Source organism: Macaca nemestrina, chromosome 17, assembly GCF_043159975.1.
Source record: "Macaca nemestrina isolate mMacNem1 chromosome 17, mMacNem.hap1, whole genome shotgun sequence".
NCBI lineage: Eukaryota > Metazoa > Chordata > Mammalia > Primates > Cercopithecidae > Macaca > Macaca nemestrina.
The window spans coordinates 52,708,077-52,727,384 of NC_092141.1; the positions used below are offsets into that span (position 1 = coordinate 52,708,077).

A 19,308-nucleotide genomic window follows, 5' to 3' on the forward strand; every position below is an offset into this window, starting at 1 on the left:
CTCCTTGGCTTCTTTTCCTAACTGTATTTACACAGACTCCCTTGCTCTTTACAATGTTTGGTTTGTATAGTGACTTCAACACTGTCTTAGATCTGGAATCATACAAATGCTCTCATGACTGGCGGTCGCCTCTGCAGGTTATGGTGTGTGGTGGGCTGAGCTGTGAACACCAATGGGTGAGTGGCTACAGCTGGTTTTCATTTTGACAGAGAGAGAGAGAGAGAGAGAGAGAGAGAGAGAGAGAGAGAGAGACCGAGACCACAAAGTCAACATAAAGGGAGAGATGATATTGAATTGTCTCCACTCAGTGAAATTATTCATGTTGGGAGAAGCAAGGTGGTTCACTGAAGGCTACGGGTATAGGGAAATGGTCTTGTTTCACCCCGACCAAGAAGTTATATTTTGAACCCTTTGAGAATTGGCTTTTATCCAAGTCTGCGTGTACCTGGCTGACTAGAAGGGAAGTATGTAGAGAGGGCTCTCAAGTTACCTGCTTTGGGAGACCAGAGCAGGCTAGAACTTTGAAGAATTCCCAGCCTGGCCTGCCTTTATCCAACCCACTTAATGGTGTGATATAAAAGAAAGAGAAAAAGGCAGTGGAGCCCTAGGCTACATGAAAAAGAAAGGAGCAGGGGTAGTAGTCAGGGAGTAGGAATGAGGCCAGGGAACTCTGGGAGGAGTTTGAGAACACAACGGACTGAAGAAAGTCAGCCTTCTTGTTGGAGGAACATACTGGATTCAGGGAAGCGTAAGTGGAATAAGGCAGAAACAGAACCTAAGGCCTGGGTAGAGAAGTGTTCCTCTAAAAATACCTCTGGTTGTTAAGTCATAAAACGTTAGAGCCAACTAGACCCACAGAAGCCATCTAGTCCAGTTCTTTCATTTTACATATAAGGAAATTGAGGCCCCAGAGATCAAATGAATTGTCCAATACTCCAGAGTTTATCAGAAGATTTGGGACTAAAAATGTATGCTCCTTGATTTCTTTTTATTTTTTGTTTGTATTTAATAGAGATGGACGCTCACCGTGTTGCCCACGCTAGTGTTGAACTTCTGGGCTCAAGAGATTCTCCCGTCTCAGCCTCCCAGCCTCCTCTGGGACCAACTTCTGATCTGTTGTTATTCTTACTATGCTCCACTCTCTCTTATAGGGGTTCAAAAATAAGCCAGTCTTTCATATTCTCCTCATGCTGCACTCTTCCTTTTCCCTCCCCTTCCCCACCATCTGTGTTCCATTTTTACTGGAAATGAAATCAATGAAGTAAATGTTTTGAATGTTTAAATTCTACATTCTCAGGCCAATGGAGAAAGTAACTTCTTGAAAGTTATTTCTCTATTCTGAGAGGTCACCTAAGATATCTCATTCACAGGATGAGGAAAGTAGGATAAACCTAAAGATTTGTCTGCTCTCCACTTTGCAAGTAAATTACAATATTTTCTTCCTGAGTGTTTCAAACACCTCGAATCTCACATATTCATATTTCAAAGAATTTCTCCTTCTTGTGAATGAATGAATGAATGAATGAATGAATATACAAAGTATTACACATTTACTGTGTACCAGGCATTTTGCCAAGTCTTTTATATGTATTATCTCATTGAATTCTCTCAGTAATATTATGAGGTAGCCTATTATTATCATCCCTATTTTACAGATGAGGAGATTGGGACTGTTGGGACTACAAGAGATTTCTTTGCCCAAAGTTCACAGCATTTGTTCATCTTAAGTCCTCATTACATCTTGTCTGGATAGCTATAATAACTTCTTATTTGGTTTCCCTGCCTTTAGTCTTGTCCTCAAATCCTTATTTGGTGAGCATGACCAGAGTAAATGCTTATACAATAAACAACCAGTATGGCTGTACCACTGTATACGGAAAGAGTATCCTTCCCATATACATAGATTCAAGAGTATGCTCGAATCTATCCTAAACAGAATTGTGAGAGCCTGTAACTTAACTTTCTTCAAAACTTTGGGTAGCTCCCTATTGCCTACAGAATAAAGTACAGATTTCTTAATCACGGCTTTTAATAAAGCCCTTGGGATCTGCTGTCATTGCCATCTTTCATTCTTGCCTGATTTCTACCTCTCATCACTCAATGTATGTCCCAACCAATAGCTTGACTACTTACCATTCCCCAAATACTATTTTTCTGCTCTGTCTGCCTTATCTGTTTATACTTTCTCTTTGAATGCTCTACATTCTATTTCACCTTACTATAATCTAACCTATCCTTGTAGGCCAGGCTAGATATCAATTATATCCTTCACGGGAATGTTTCTGATACAAGGGAAAGTAAATTTTTACTTCCTTGTGTTGATACAGAGCTTATTTGTTTCTTTGTTTTGTTTTGGTTTATCTTTTTTTGGCACCTAGCACATTTTACAAATTATGTTTACATACATTTCTAATCTACCCTGATGGATTTTAAACTCCTTAAGATCAGAAACCATGTCTAATTCAACTTTATATCTCGCATACAGTGCCTGACACCTGGTTGTTTAATAAAGGTTTATCAAATTGAACTGAATATGTATCATAGTGATATTTATCATGGGGCTATTGCTATTCTACTCATTTTGTGAATTGAGTAACTGATGGACAGAAAGATTGACAGGTTTGGCTAAGGGATTCAGAGGCAATTTCAGGCCAGATCCAAATTCTCTTGACTACTAGTCAGTACCCCTTTCACAAGACCCTAAGGTGTTACCATAGGCTTTACCAGACAAGACCATGGGAAGGGGAACACATTTTCTGATCTTAACAGCCACATATTAAAGTGTCAATTCTGTGAGAAAGAAGCCCAAAACATGAGGAATTTTAGTTCTAATTGGATCTGGGTTAACATAAACTGGTAGGTCATTTTATTTTCTTTTTCTCTGAGATATTGAGTTAATTAATATAATTTTTCTTTCTATTAGAATTGTCAATGGGCTACAAGGTAAGAATAATATTCTAGTTACTGCTTCTGGGGGGTGATTTTTCTCTCCTGTATGGAAAGCTACTACTATCTACCATGGTGACTGATCACAGTTCTTCGTAATATTGTGATTTATCTGTAACTTTTTCTTAAGACTCTGTTTGAAAATTTATCTCCCTGAGCTCCACGTTTTAACCAACTCAATAGGCTACTTAGACACAGTGTTCTTTGAATCAGCCTGGACTGCTGTCCTTTCCCAGGCTTGGCTGTCGCTTTTTCCACCCTGCCTCTTCTCCCTTCCTTTTACCCCAGAAGAAACACACAATTACCTGAATGAAATCTAAAACTTGCTGGTGTCTTTGTTTGGCAGCTGCAACCTCGCTGTCTGAGATCGCTTCCCTGAGGGACTGTTGGGTATTCAGAGAATCCAGCTCCACAACAGCAGAAAGGCGGCAATACAGACTAATAAATTTCTCTCTGTAGCTGCAAAAATGAACTGGAAAATGGACAAGCAAAATAAAACATGTTAAGATCTGGTATCAAAATAGAGAAATTCATACCTCAGAGAAAACAAGTTGAATGAAAACATGATTTATTAATCCTATCAGTGGAAAATATTAAGCCATAAATAAATTATAAATGTGCTCTTAAGGGGCCAGTTGTCTGGCTTTAGTCAGACAGTATTCCCTTTTAAGGTTTAACTCCTAGTAAGGTATGGGGAAGTGGGGTTGGCTAAAGCTGCAGTTATGTGGACGTTTCCCTAAAGTTGGGGCTGAGTGTGTGTGTGTGTGTGTGCGTGCACACACATATATACACACACATACTGGGAAAATAAGCTTGCTTATCACTTTAAAGAAAAAAAGCCAAGTAGCAATTTGAAACCTAGTTTTGGGTTTCACATCTGATTTCCAGTACATATCTTGCCTACTCCTTTCCAAGGCCAGAACCCCCAGAAGACAGAAGACATGCTTTTCTCAGAGTGTCTTTGGTCTGACTGCAAAACTTCCCCAAGTTATGATAGGCTTTGATCCTCTTCTGCCTCTCCCCTTCTTGGCCCCTCTGGATGGATGATAAGAGCTGTTGCTGCCTGGACAGACCATTTTTTGCTTTCAGCAGACTTGGTTTTCTTCTCTCAACAGATAATGGGACAGAGACCACAGGAAAGAGTCCAGCCTTCATCTCCATCATTTCCTTTTTTTCAGGAGGAACAGAGCAGTGTAGGATTGAGCCTGGTGTAGGCAGCTTGAGATGGTCAGATTTCCTGTACTTCTCTGACCAGCTCTGATCATATACCGTAACTTCGGATTCTAGTAGGAGGAGGAAAGCACCCTGTTTCAGACTATCATAGTACTGGCTTCTTCCTGGGCATTGATGAATTTGGAGACTCATTCTTCAAGAACCTCTTTTACTCTGTTTACCTCTGACCTGTACCAGTGTGTTCCATGCTTTGGAAATAGGGCTGTTACCACTCACAAGTCTGTTGAAACATTTTTATTCTGGCTTCTTTAGCGAGGAATTCTAGGAAGAACATCTAATTACAGGTAGTAATTACAGGTAGTAATTAGATGTTGATTCCTGAGACCCAGATCTGGCCATTTAGGGAAGCTAAAACCACACTACCTCAAAATGGGGCATTGGTCATCTCTACACCTCAATGAGGAAGCCCTACTTTTCTGCATATTGAGAGAGATTTCTGTGCACCCTACAATTCCCATGTTACCACTGCCTACTACTTCCTTGCTTTCTTTTTCTCTGGGGATAAATCTTAGGTGAATGCCAGGGCAGTGTGCTCTGTCTTTCCTCCCATGGAAGTAGAAGAGAAGAATGGGGTGAGGGTGTGAGGGGTCCATCCTCACTCCAGCTATGCCTCATTTCAAGGAAGTGTTTCTCAACTTGGGAGGCCTCCGTCTTGGGCTTGATTTTTCTCTGTGGTGTCAGATCCTTCCTTCCCATCTTCTCTGCTCTGTTTAGCACTTTGTTTGCCTGACACAGAGAACTGATTTCATATGCCCTCTCAGTAAATGACAAGCTATGGAGCTTCTCCCAAATGATCTAATTCTCATACTATTTCCCTGCTTAAAGACTTCTACAGAGCTCCCTCTGGACCTGAGGATAAAATCCAAACATCTCCCCATAAGGAAAGCTCCCTGCGATCTAGGATTTGAGTGTATTTTCAGTCACACCTTCCCTCATGCTGCCACCTTCCAGCCCTAGTTCCTCATCAGTCCTAAGCTTTGGTCAAGCTGAACTTACTACGAGTCCCTTTATACTTCCATGCTTTTAAACATGCCTTTTCCTCCTCCTCACACACCTTTCTTTACTAATACCTCCAGGTCAACTTGTGATATGTAAATGTTTTCTCCTCAGCCAGGTTTTCACTGCCATCTCCCTGCCAGGTGGAACTAGTTTCTCCCTCTTTTGTGCTCCTAGATCACTTGTTTCTAAACATTTCATGACACTATCCTACTACATTGTACTTATCTGTTTACTTGACTGCCTTGGCATTAGATTGTGATTTCTTTGAGGGCAGGAACTATGCCTCCTATTAATTTTTATGTCATTGAAACCTGGAACATTGTAGCTTGTCAATTAAGGTTTATTGACCAAATGAGTAAATGAATAAATGCATGAACGGATCTTTGAGCTTTCACCCGGAGGCTCCTCTTTTCTCCATTGTCTTTCCTTTACTGTGGGCTTGATTTTCTTGTTTGGAAAGCTGTTTCAGGTCTGTGATATTTCCTGGCAGCTCCACAGGAAGGAATCACCACGACTTTTTAGCTTACTCTTGACCCTGGTAGCTCCCTGAGCGTGTCTTTATGACTTTCAAGGAGGGATTATGTCCTGTTAGCACTTGACAGATGTCCTCTCTTGGCTGGAAGTGATGAGAGTGAAGTGTCTCATACCCTGCCTTTCTAAACCAAGTGGTAAAAAAAAAAAAAACTGGCTTTTTTTCCCCTTTCCAAAATATGACTGGAAAAATAGGGAGAGGCACCGAATAACTTCTGTAAAAGAAACACTATCAGTCTGATGTGAATTCTTACAAGCTAGGGTGTTCACAGCTTTCTCTTGTTGTGTCTCCGTGGTGGGAGCCTTGGATCAGTGGGTGGTCTCACAGCACCCACACCGTCCATGCCATGCACCACAAGTGAGTTATGAGGAGGTTTCAACTATAACGCTTCAGTTTCCCCGCTCTTGTGGTTTTTTTTTTTTTTTTAATCCAGACCCTTTAATGTTACTTTAACAAATGTTACTTTAACATAGTCTTTTGTGGTTTAGCAATGATACATTTGGTAGCCATAACCCAGGCAAGAAAGATAGACTGGAAGCTTCTAATTTTTAAAAATGTGAATCTCATGCATTTTATGGATAAAATGGTATAAGGCTACAATAATGTCATTAGCTGGACCACATGATTTGTTAGTAATTCACAGACTAAGACGAATTTTCTGTGGTATTTTTCTCCCTCTTTTTTCTACATAAGATAGTGGCAGACTAAAATAAGGTTGGCATCAACACTAGGAGTATAGTACAGTGGAAAGTACGTGGGTTTAGCTATCTGACAGACCTGGGTTTGAACCATACTTCTGCCACTCACCACCTGTGTGACAGTGGGCATGTGACCTCTGGGAGTCTCAGTTTTCTCATATCTAAGACAGGGATTATAATGCCTACCTAGGATTAAGTAATACAATGTATATAAAGTGCCCAGCATAGCATATGGCACATACCTGATACAAAATAAATGTTTGTCCCTCCACCACACCTTTTCACCACCCATGAAGAATGAGGCATTTAGTGGTAGTGATTAGAATATTAAAACAGGACTGGGATTAAAATAGTCTTCCTAAGGATATCGAACTCACTAAAATCCTAATCAGTCTGGGCCATGTGATCTAGTTTGGAAGCCAAGGAGTCAACGAGATAACCTCCTGGGGTCAGTTTAGTTCAATGAGTCTTTGCCAAGGTGTCAGAAAGAACTGGAGCACAAGGTGTACCTCTAAAGATTCCTAGTAGTGAATGAGTTGACAGGTGGAATAAATCATGTAAAATAAATCATGTAAAATGGGTATTAGGAATGAAGGTTGACACTATGCCATTTCTCGCAAGCCTGTGGCCTGAATTCCATTAGGCTCACTGCTTGGATATTCCATAGGTTCCTTGAAACTCATCATTTGTCATACTGACCTCATCATCATTCCCCTGCCCCAAACCTATTTCTCCTTCCTATGGCCCATTTCGGTAGATGGTAACATTATCTGTCTAGGCACTCTTATTCAGACTCTCTGGCTCCTTCATCTTGCTCTTCAGCCACATCAAATCAATCACAAAGTTCCATCATTTTAACTCCTAAATTCCTCATCTCTCTGCTCTCTCTTCTATACCCCCACTGAGGCTGCCTTGGTTTGGGCTCATGGACCCATGAGATATGACCAGGTGGACCCGCGAGGTAGTCTCTTAATTTACCCGCGAGGTAGTCTCTTAATTTCTTAATTGTCTCATTGTATCCAATGTCAGCCTGATTTATTTGTTTTTTACTCTCCTGCAATCAGTCCTTCATGAGCTGCCAAAATCTAATAAGACCACATCATCCCTTTTCTTAAAATCTTTTCTTTGCTTCCTATTGCCTATGGGATAAAGTTGTACCCCCTTAGTGTTACATAAGTAGCCATGTATGATTTTGATCTTTTAAACTTTTAGCTTCATCTTCTGTCACTCTTCCTCAGGTGCCTTAAGCATTCATCAGAGTGAGCTACTAAGAGTGTACTTAATCAAGCTGCAGGTCTCTGAGCTTTTGTACATACTGTTCCTTCTGCTCAAAATGATTTTCCTTTTCTGCCCGCCTTTTCTTTCCCATTCTGAATGTCTGTTTATCCTTCAAGATACAGCTCAAGTATTATCTCTGCAAGGAAGAATTAGATGTCTTTCCTTTGAAACTCAACAGCCTGCCTCGTATAGCACTGCTTTCGTTTTATGAAGACTATTGGTAGGGATACCTATATCCTCTAATGGATTTTGAGCTTGTGATGGGCAGATGGTGCCTTATTAATGTCTGTGTGGTTCAGTCCCAGCACAGTACCTGGCATATAGCAGAAGCTCAGTAAATGTTTGTTGAACGAAGGATGTAGCCAAGCACAAGCCGAGCATGAAATATATAATACCAGGCCTCAAACTATTATTTTTAAAAATTCCCTAGTTTTTTTTTTGTCTTTCTAGTCCAATTGGTGTAAATCATAAAGCCAAGGAAATCAACAAAAACCAACTTTCCTTGTTATAGGCCTGCTGTCAGTTGTGAGCACCCACAAGGTCAGGGCAGGGTGACCTCCTCTGTGCAGGCTAGGCAAGTCCTCAAGAGGCCACATCACCTGATAGAGTTTCTAACGGCTCATGATGCTGCTTTTCCTTCTGTTCCTGGGAACTTTGTAAACAGTGATGCTTGTAGGCCCCCAGAGACATGCTTTATTACTGCAAAAGGGTCCTATCCTGCTCCCACACAAAGGATGGTAGAGTGTCAACCTTCAGGCTGTGGAAAGAGAAGTGGGTTTTTGGTGAATCTGCTTTGTCCCAGCTCAATCTTCCTCATCCAGGTCTCACAACATCCTCCAATAGGACAATTTCTCTTGACCCCACAAGTAATCCTATGAAGGAATAGCCTGTGGGTTTGCTGCAGTCTAGTCCTTATTCTAGGAGACAGAGAACTAAGCTCCTTTATCATTTTGTTTTTGCTAGATCTACGCAGTACTGGAATAGGCAGAGATGCAGTTTCCATAGCTGGTTAGAAAGTCATTTATGATTCACTTAGGCCACTGACAGAAACAAGGTCAGTTTGCCAAATCTCAAATTATTTCATGGGGACAGGGATGACTTATACAAGTCAAACTGAAATATAGTGCAACCCTTTATTCTATTATAATTTACATATTCCCATAATTCACACCTTTTTAAGTTTCATTAGAATTCCCATGTGGTTATTAAAATTTTCTGAGTTCTGACTGAATTTCCAAAACATTTTCTCCTTTCTCAGAAATGCTTAGTGTATCTCTTGACCCTTTACTGTGTAACTACCTATGAATGGAATTTCCTACTTATAGAAAAAACAATGCTTAGCATCCTTCTTAGAGAGGCTTAGGTCCACTGTAGCAGGCCCTTGGAAGTTCCCATATAAGGTGTCACTAAATGCTTAGTGGCCAGATGCCTAATGGAGGAAGTAGTTATGATAAACTTCCTCTTGGAAAGCTCTGATTGCTTGGGGATAAGATGGAGTTTGTCATGATTCTTACTGAGACCAAGGCCCAGAAATGTTTTTGAAATTGTTGCTGGTGGTGCTCAAGTACAATAATTATTGTATTAGAGCATGTATTAATTTTCTGCTACTGGCAACGTTTCTTCTGTTACCTAAAAAAAGACTAATAGAATTGTTTATGCCCATGGAACTGAGCCCAACCAAGTGGTCTTTTCTGGAAACTTACATGGTCCTCATTAATCAGTTGGATGACCAATGATATGGCAACAAGGGAGGACTAAGAAGGTGAGAAAGTATGCCTTACTCTAGGAAAAACCATCTTAAAGTCAGGCTTTGATGTATGGCCTATTTTTCATAAATGGAAGATAGTATCTGATGCTCTCATATTGCTTCTAGCAATGTGAAGAGGTAAAACAGGTAAAAAGGACAGGCACAATTGAACTTGGCTGAATTCCTGTGTTAACCACATCTCTAGTTTTGTATTTATGTATTAATCTCTTTGTCATAGGCAATGCTACTTAAATTGTGGTCCATGGATTGGCAGCTTTAATATTACCTGAGAACTTACTAGAAATGTAAATTTTCCAGCCTCCTGCTGGGCCTACTGACTCAGCATCTCTGGAGTTGGGCTCCAAGAATTTGTATTTTAACAAACTCTCCAAGTGATTCTTATGCAGGTTAAAATTTGAGAAGCACTGTTCTAGGGCTATCATATCCCAAAGTATATGTTCTACGGATTATTAATAGGTCCCATGCAAAACATTGCTCTAATCATGGTCAAATGAATTTGGAAAATGCTGGGTTAAACAAAGTTGAGCTTTAAAAAATTTTTTTTAAATTTTTTATTTTTTAGGGGGATGACCACTGGATTTTACAGAGCTTTTCATATGTTACTCTGCCACTCAAAATCCTTCACTGGATTTCCAACATACTTAAAGTAAAATCTAAATTCCTTATCACGGCCTGTGAGGCCCTGCATGGTCTAACACCCATGACTCTCTGACCTCATCTCTTATCTTTGTTGCTTTTGCTTACTACACTCCAGATATGCTGATCTCTTAGCCAAGCACACTCTTACTCTAAGGCCTTTGCACTTACTGTTCTCATTGACTGGAAATATTAGGTCTCTGCTCAAATGTTTCTTCTTCAGAGAGGCCTTCCCAGATCACCCAGCTGTATAAAGTGCAGCTTACTTCACTTAAGTCCCTTATCCAGATTTATTTTTCTTCATGACCTTCACTTCTCTGATATTTACAATATTATGGTTTATTGATTGGTTTGTTATTTGTCTCTTCCACTAGAATGTAAGCTCTATGAGAAGTTTTTTCATTGTTGATTCTTCAGTGCCTGGAATAGTGCCTGGCACATAGTAGGTTACTCAGTGAATATTTATTGATGAATGAATGAAAAACTGAATGAAGAAAAGAAATGGATGCTAACAGACTTCACCAAATTATAGAATGGAGAATAACAACAGTGGGACAAAGGGTGGCTACTCAGGAAGAGTGTGTGAGCCTCACAGGAACAGACTAGAGAGGATATTTGCAAGGCTTGGACCTTCAGGGCCTTAGGAGTCACATGTACTCTAATGATTGATACCAAGTTGTAGACTGTTCCCACCAAAGCCATTGAGGCATGGGGGAATGAATTTCATGTATTTTTGCCTGTAATCATGGAATAACAATGACTGTTTAACACAGAATGGAATCCTGGTTAGCTCTCCAATGAAATGTTTTCTTTAATTCTTTTCTCTGTCAATTATATATCCCTGGGAAATCATTCATTTTCACGGTTTCAGCTGTTATTAATAGACACTGGACAGATTTCTGTGTTTAGTATCCAATTTCTCTCCTGCATTTCTACTGCCAGTGAAACATGTCCACTTGGATGTTGACTTAGCACCTTCAGTCTCAACATATTCAAAGCTAAAAGCATCACTTCCTTCAGCAAACTATTTTTCCCCTCTGATTTCCTTACTTCTGATAAAGGCAGCAATAGCCTCATAGTCATTGAAGCTGAAAACAATGAGATTATTCTCTAGACTTCTCTTCTCATTTAAATAGTTACCTACTTTTGGGCAACTTTTTTTTTTTTTTTAAATATCTATATTTCTTTCTTTCTTTTTTCTTCTGTTTTTGGTTCCTACCCTAACACTGGATGAATAAAATAATCTTTGAAGTTTTTGACCTCTGCTTCCCATCTATCATAAACAGATTCCCCAGCCTGATGCTGGAGATATTGCTCAATATGGCCCCACCTTGTCTGTACAGATTTATGTCCCACCTTTTCCTCACATTTCTCTGATCGAGCCAAACTGGACCACTTGTTCTCTTCCCAATTCTTTCTGAATTCTTCTGTTTTCATGTTTTTGCTCATTCTGCTTGCCCCAAAAGAAAGCTTTTCTTTTTCTTTATGTTTATTAACATCCTGTTTGTTCTTCAACACCCCATATCAGATATCCTCCCCCCATGAAGGTTTTCTCATATCTTCTTTGAGAAAATGTGCTTTCTTTCTTTCAATATTAACACTTCCAATTTCTGGCATATTCTTCCTTGTTTTATAATAATTTGTATTCTTATTTTACTCCTGCCACCATACGAAAGCCCCTTGAGGGAAGAACGCTCATCTTACTCGCCTCTAAATCTCCACAGTGGGCAGCCAATAGACACTTATGGAAATACCCTGCCCCAAACAGTGTTGTTATATTACAGACTAAAAATGCTTTTTGGCTGAAGAACTCATTAAATGGTCACATTCACATCTAAGCCTCTTGGGAGTGGTATGGCCAATGTGATTAATTGTGTGACACAGAAAAGGTGTAGAAAGGTTAAGCAATTGCCAGTGTCATACAATAGGGAAACTAGGACTCTCAAGTCCCAGTCTACAAGTCTGATTTGAGCTTCTTGTAAGAATACTCCCTCCTCTAGAAAGCCACAATTGCTGTTCATCAGCTTTTGGGCATCTGAAGTGCTTGGAGCAAGGGAAACTGAGAGGCTTAAGCAAATCATCCTTGAGAGATAAATTCAGACGCAGATGCCCAGGGCTCAAATGAGACATCAGGCAGCGGCCTTGTCTGCTTTTAAGTCTGGTGACTGGGGAGCAATCCAAAGAGGGTCTGCCTCCATTCCACCCACCCACTCACTCACCCTCCTGCAAATGGTACAATTCATTTGAACTGACTGAATTCTTGCTAATTGCCTCTTACTGGCCTGTTTCAAGATGAAGCATGGGAAGGCGACAAAGCCTCCCTATTCACAATCTCAGTGGGCAGCAGGGGTCTCTGCAAAAGTAGAGAAACTGGAGCCCAGGCTATTCATTTTTGAAAGTCAGGACAAGATCTTCCACCATTCAGAATCCCACATTAAAATCACAATATTGCATCCTGGGGGACCCTGTCCATTTCTCAAATGGTCTGTCAGAAATTTAGAGTCTATTTAATAAGTCAGTGCTACTTAAAATTATAGACTTTTTTCGCCTCCAAAGTGATACACACTCTACATTTTAATTTCATTATTATTTTTTTCTCTGGTTGGGGGTGTGGGGAGGGTGAGAGAGAAAGGGAAGAAAGGAGAGAGAAAGGAAGTGGGGAGAGAGAGGGAAGGGGAAAGAGAGAGAGAGAGAGAGAGAGAGAGAGAAGGGGCAGTGCTTTTCATGAAAACATCGGTTTTTATATTTATGTTTTAAGAAAGCAGAAGGGAGGCAAGAAGTCCAGCCTGATAACTGAACTTTCTGTTTAGAATTCCTTCTTCTCCATTGGGCCTTTGCTAGGTTTCAATAATTATTGCTCAGGCACATAGTCTTGGAGCTTTGCTTTTTCTCAGACTTGTACACAGTTCTAGGAAGGGTTGTTGCCAAAGCCATCATGTGATTTATTGACCCTCCACTGGGACAAGGGGGAACAGATATAACTTTGTGATTTTATTATAAGGAGGCTGGGTTAATATTTCTAGGTGAAACAAGCTACTATACCAAGTTCAAACATCTGAAGAGGGAGGTTAAGAAACCCTGAGTGTGGGGTGTAAGGATTATTCTGTCCTGGGGCTGTACAGACGTCGTCTGAGGCAGGGAGCAGGAGAAGAAAGGACACATTGTGACCCATTTCCAACACCTCCTGTGTGTAGAGGCGGAAGTTCCTTGCCTGCAGAGGGACACGCGCGGAGGAAAAATAGGAGAGTTACAACATGGCACTTACATAAACAACACCAAACTGGCATAAAACATCTAACAAAATTACACAACTTCAAGCTTGGAATTTTTATACAACATAAATATTAGGGTTCAGCCCATTTAATAATGCTATATAAAATCAAGATTTAAGGCAGTAATGTTCCACATAAACTCTGAAAACAACATTTATGCTTCTTATAAAAGCAGAAAATGATTGCATTCTGTGGGCTTTTCAAAATGATGACTATAATTACATGAAGCAACAAAAATGGATTGAATTAAAAATCCACTCGTTTCAATTTAAGCTGGTTAAGGGGGAAAAACGTAGTTTCTGGCCAAGGACTGAGAAAATTTTACAAGTATCCAAAAAAAAAAAAAAAGTTGTATGCACTCTTAGGCAGTTAGGCAGCCTTCTCCCAACATGTATATGTAGCCCAAGAGTCACCAATGAAATACGAGATGCTTCAAACCTGCTAAGTCCAAGAAACACTTTAATAGTATCTACTGTCACAAGTAGAGCTCTTACTTTTTTTTTCTCCTAGTGAACACACAGCCACCCCTAGAATAATCCAGTTGCTTCCCTATTGTCTTTACGGCATCTTGTGCAATTTAGTCTTGATTAGTGTTGGCTGCTTTAGACTTAAAATCAAAAGAGCACCCCAATGGAAGGACATTCTTAGAACTCGAATTTATCCTTCTGCCTCCATGGGTTAGAGGCCAATTCATGGTTCTCTCTTGTATTTAAAAAGAGCCAGTCACTCCTATAATGGTCTCCCAGTTAACAGGCTAAACTTGGTTCACTGTGTGTGTGTGTGTGTGTGTGTGTGTGTGTGTGTGTGTTTTGGGGAGGGAGGCAGGATTGATGAACATAGGCCCCCCCAAAAAAATTCAATAATGCTACCTCATGTTAACCTATTGGGCAGAGCCTAACAAAGTTTTACTATTTTCCTTTATGCCAACAGTTTTTCTTGAAGTTGCTTATTAGTGGAGGTTAGATTTGTATATTTTGATTTAGATATGACAATAATTTTGACAGAAAGTTCTCTGGGAAAAAATAGCATGGCATATCCTTGGGACATTGCTGTAGATTATAGCACCATCATCCTTCTATTCTTAGAGAAATCATTTGTACATGTGAGTACACCTTTATTTATTTGTATGTTCTCTTTGCTTTATGCTATCTTGAAGCCTTGAAGCTGAGCCTGGTTGGCTTTCAAGGTAGACTAGTCATTGATTTTTTTTTTTTTTTGCCAACCAGACCATAGTTCAGTGGGGTCCAGAAAACGTGGACGAGGTCCAACACAGAGGAGCTGGAGGAAAGGAGCAGAAGTGCAGCCTGTGTCTACCTGTGGGCATCAATTCAAAACGTGCATGGACATGCAAAGTGGTGTTTAAGTAAAGGAAAATTCACACACACACACACACACACACACACACACACACACCCCAGACTTAATGTTACAATGCAGTTTCCATGAGCCATAAAAAAAGAAGATAAAAATGGTAAAGTCTAGTACCTGGTGTAGAGGTATATTGATCTGCTGAAGGAGAGCTTTCACTGCCATCTGGAGCTCGTAGAAGAACAATTGCATGGGGCAGTCAGAAGTATGATCCACACTTTCCATAGATTCAGAGCCAGAAAGTTTTTGGATCCATTCCCATTCCTCTCTGTATGTTGAGTCAAGTTAAAATTAGAAATACAACAAAAGTTCAGAACACGGCTCAGAACTTTCTTAGTGTATGTATCCAGAACCTGGATAACCAATACTCGGTGGTGAAAACTCAGTGTGATTCATGAAATTTGAACGTTTTGCCACCCAAATGGAGCTTAAAATGATCTCTTGCTAATTTCAGCTTAGTGCACCTATGAAACCACATATACCTCAGAACAGCAGGCCTAATTTGTATGAATCAGTTTTCGAGATTGGGGTTCTCAAATATTTTGTAATAATTTCCTGACTGTCCTCATTTTTCTTTCTCTGCAGACCCCCTGTAAATTCTAAGATCCTACATTTTACCACAGGGGCATCTGCTGGCTAATTCTGCAGTTTAGTAACCACAGGACTCTGGTCCAACTCAGGCAACAAACCACTTGGCACATTTCAACCCTGGCCTGTTGTAATCATGGAGGATATTTTGGTTTTTCTCCCCTTCCAAAAGTTTGAGGAGAATCACAAACAGGAACACCAGACAATTCCAATAAAAGGAACCAAGGGATGCATATCACTGCTTCTATCCTCCTTACGAACCAGTCATCTGTGTCTTTATTCTGCATACTCTATAATCCTTCCTAATGAACTTTTCCAAATGTCACACAGAAGGGAAGGGAAAAGAATGGCAGTGGGAGGAAAGCACATCTGGTTTGCCCCCAAAGACTGCTCTTCAAAAGGAGCTTGAAAAGATCAAGGTAAATGCCTCTTGGGTAACATTGTTTCCACAGGTCTTTCAGCACAAGTCTCTAAACACATTCAGTTGGCCCAGTTTCTCCTTGGAACTCTGCAGGGAGCAGCAGTAGGCTCTCAGGAGCAGGCTAGAGAGGAAAGGAAAGCCCTCCTTTCAGGGGATGGAAAGAGAGGAGGTGCTGACATAGGTTCCCACCCTAGTGAAAACTCTCCGAGGCTTTCCCCAAAGGGCTGTACCAGCCTGGGCTCCAATCTGTGGGTCAGAACACCAAATTGATTGTGGCATGAGCTTTTCATCAAAAACCACTCTCTTTTAACTAACTACCCTCTTAGAAAAGTTTCTGTTTTCAAGATATCTGTTTCATTTCAAGTCTCACACTGGACAAGACTATGGAAAATTTACCCTTTGTCCCAGTAAGAAAAAAAAAACCCTCAAAATTAAATCCTACTTCAATCTGGGCATACTGTTGGCTTCACAAATAATTGAAATCTTTGAGAACCTGCTTGGGAACTATTTTTTTTTTCTCCCATCACTGATACGGAACAAAATGAGAGTTTTGTGACTAGCATATGCACTCATAAAACCTAAAGGACAACAAGTCTAAAATAGGGTTTGTAATCAAGGTAGAAAATAAATTACCGGTAGGACTATCGTGAAACACCTACCACTAATCAGTTTCTGCTAGAAGGATGAAGGAGATGGAACTGACAGAGAAAAGGTTACTGGAATCTTTTGTACAAATGAAAACTGGATCCTTGGCAAGGGAAAATTCACTGGTATAACCACTAGGAGATGGAGTCTAAGCCTTTAAGACACAAATCTAGAAAATGGATGAGTGTAATTATTACTAAGTCAACCCACAAATGAACCATGTAACCTTTTGGGAAGGACTGAGGCGATAACGAATGTTGATTGTGGCAGTGACCACCAGATGGCAGACTTAAAATCCAGGTGTAGTTGGTAAGTGAAAGGAGAGAATATGGTAGTGAGTTCCCTCCTCCTCCTCCTCCTCCGCCTTCTCCTCCTCCTCCTCCTCATTTCCTCCATTGTCATCAAGCAATACTTAAGAAACCTAGTGAGACATTAGAGTTGATAAAGTCTTGCCACTTTAGGGATCACATTTTAAGCGACCAAATTAGAGTCTCCTTTGGCTAAGCAAATCCATGAGTGTAACTGGAATCTAGTTTATACTCTTTGGGAGTATCTAGTTTATGCCCTTTGAGGTCTGAAGAATTCTGGATAATTTCTTTTTTTTTTTTTCTTGTCTATTCCTTCCTTTCCTTTTTTTCTTTTCTTCTCTTTCTTTTTTTATGTTGAGCACAATTCAGTTCATTATAGCAGACTTTCAGAGGCCTGCTATGAGGGTTGTAAAGTTGAGCCAGATTACCAAGATTGGGCAACTTTCCCAAAGCTAACAGGGTAATTCACCAAATGCCAAACTGTACAGCAAGTTTCCAGAAGCTCAGGCCTTGTTACTTCTTTTCTTCCATAGAGAATTATAAGGGTTGTAGAAAACATACAAGGTCCTCAGGCCAGACGGTTAGAGTTAGGGAGAATGAGGGTGAGGAGATATTTTAAGATAGGGGGAATCATTGGCTCTATAAAACCCATTCCTATAGGCCATATATAAAAACAGAAAACAAAAAGAACATGACTGTTTTAGATTACACAGAAAATGTCCTGTAAATAGCAATGTTGAAAGAAAAGGTCAGCTGTTCAGTAACCAATTGAACATCAATGGTTGTACCATGAGTACTGCAGAGAGGAATGTGAAAGGACAGTGTCCTCTTTAATGGGCTCATGCCTTCCACCAACCATCAGGCAAACTCTCGTAATTCTAGCATTAAAACTAAACTCTGGCCGGGCACGGTGGCTCACGCCTGTAATCCCAGCACACTGGGAGGCTGAGGCAAGTGGATCACCTGAGGTCGGGAGTTCGAGACCAGCCTGACCAACATGGTGAAACCCCGTCTTTAACTAAAAATACAAAATTAGCTGGGCGTGGTGGCACACACCTGTAATCCCAGCTACTTGGGAAGCTGAGGCAGGAGAATCATTTGAATCGGGGAGGCAGAGGTTGCAGTGAGCTGAGATTGCGCCATTGTACTCCAGCGTGGGTAAAAAGAGTGAAATTCCATCTCAAAAAACAAGAACAACAAAACAAAACACAACAAAACAAACAAACAAAAAAACCCAAAACTAAGCTCTGCCCTGCTCCAGTGTGGCACCTGAGGACACCTCACCGTAAAAACTGCACTGGGAAGTAACACTTCAGTTTCCTTCTGGAACATCAAGTTGGTCATTTGAGCCACTGTTTCATCACAAGGAAAATCTTAACTCCTGATCACTTACCTAGAAATGTTATTGTTTTCACGGATCTTTACGTGGCAGAGAATGTTGGGCAACTTTTGGGTAACGAGAACTTTGATTTGATCCACAGAGCTACAGAGCTTTAGGTAACCCAGATATAATCCAGGAGAGAGACGCTGATGACTCCTTTTGTGATAGGAGAGAATATCCTGTAGAGTAAAAAAAAAAAAAAAAAAAGAAAACAAGAAAACACCTTGAAGGGCAATCTCAAAACCTTTTCCTTTCTAAGGCAGGCTGGTCATGGATGAAAGGAGCTGTCACTAAGTAATTAGGTGAGAAACCTCAGGTATACCATGAATGCTGGGGAAGTGGTGGCACAGCTACTGTTACCTTCAGGGGAATTCTCCTCTTGGCCAGTAATCAGTTTTTAATATATTCTATATGCTTATTTGCCTAAGATTTCTGTGCCAGCGTAGATGTGTGAGTTGTGTTTGGGAATAGGTGGTGGTGGAGGCAGCTAATAAAGAAAAATAGAGTTGATAATTTCTGTCCTTGAAGATTTTAATGTTTAGCTGTGAGAAACAGATATTTGCAAGTGTAAAAGCTGACAGAACAGTTACGGAAGCTTTGTAATTTCTGGATTGTTAAAATGGAAAAGTTGTTTAAGTAAAACGATTTAAAACAGAATCCAAATTTTACAGTAAGTAGGCTCCTTATCTTGAAAATTAAAAAGGTACTGCCAAGAGGTTTATTGAATTTTATGTTAACATTTAAGTTGTAGCTATAATTATGCACTAATTCTGAGAATGAAGAAAGAGTGAATCAAGCACTGGTTCTTTTTTGGCTTAATTTTTAAAACTAAATTGTATGATAGCTAAAATGCTACTACTTATATTTGACTTTTAAAATGTAATGATGAAGAAGATAATGTTTATAAAAGTATTTGAAGTCTTCACATTTTTTTTCCTGGCATCTTTTACAAAATGTTGATATTCAAGTCACACTCTTATGAAATCCTTGTTCGTGTTATGTTTTGCAATCCTTAACTGGTCTACCACTTCTAGATTCTCAGTTGTCAGTGACTTTGCATGTGATTTGATTAGGTCTCTACATCATCAGCTTCACTGAATTATGTATCTTTTACAAGATTTTAAATTTTTCCCTGTAATGGATTTTCATTGAATTTGCATTCTATTGTCACATCATAATATTCCAAAAGCAGCAGAGACTGAACAAAGCTGTTGATTCAATAGTAAGTGTCAACC

General features: G+C 40.0%; 1 protein-coding gene across 3 annotated transcripts in view; it reads right to left on the bottom strand.

Annotated features, from left to right (window-relative positions):
* LOC105476782 (ankyrin repeat and fibronectin type III domain containing 1) overlaps positions 1-19,308 on the bottom strand; it is a 353,243-nt gene that overhangs the window by 22,028 nt on the left and 311,907 nt on the right. For all 3 annotated transcript variants that reach the window (XM_071082907.1, XM_071082908.1, XM_071082909.1), the window contains 4 exons: positions 18,086-18,252; positions 14,848-14,998; positions 13,133-13,301; positions 3,252-3,418 (listed from right to left, as the gene is read on the bottom strand). In XM_071082907.1, coding sequence (XP_070939008.1) covers positions 3,252-3,418; positions 13,133-13,301; positions 14,848-14,998; positions 18,086-18,252 — 654 coding nt within the window. The remainder of the gene's footprint in view (positions 1-3,251; positions 3,419-13,132; positions 13,302-14,847; positions 14,999-18,085; positions 18,253-19,308) is intronic.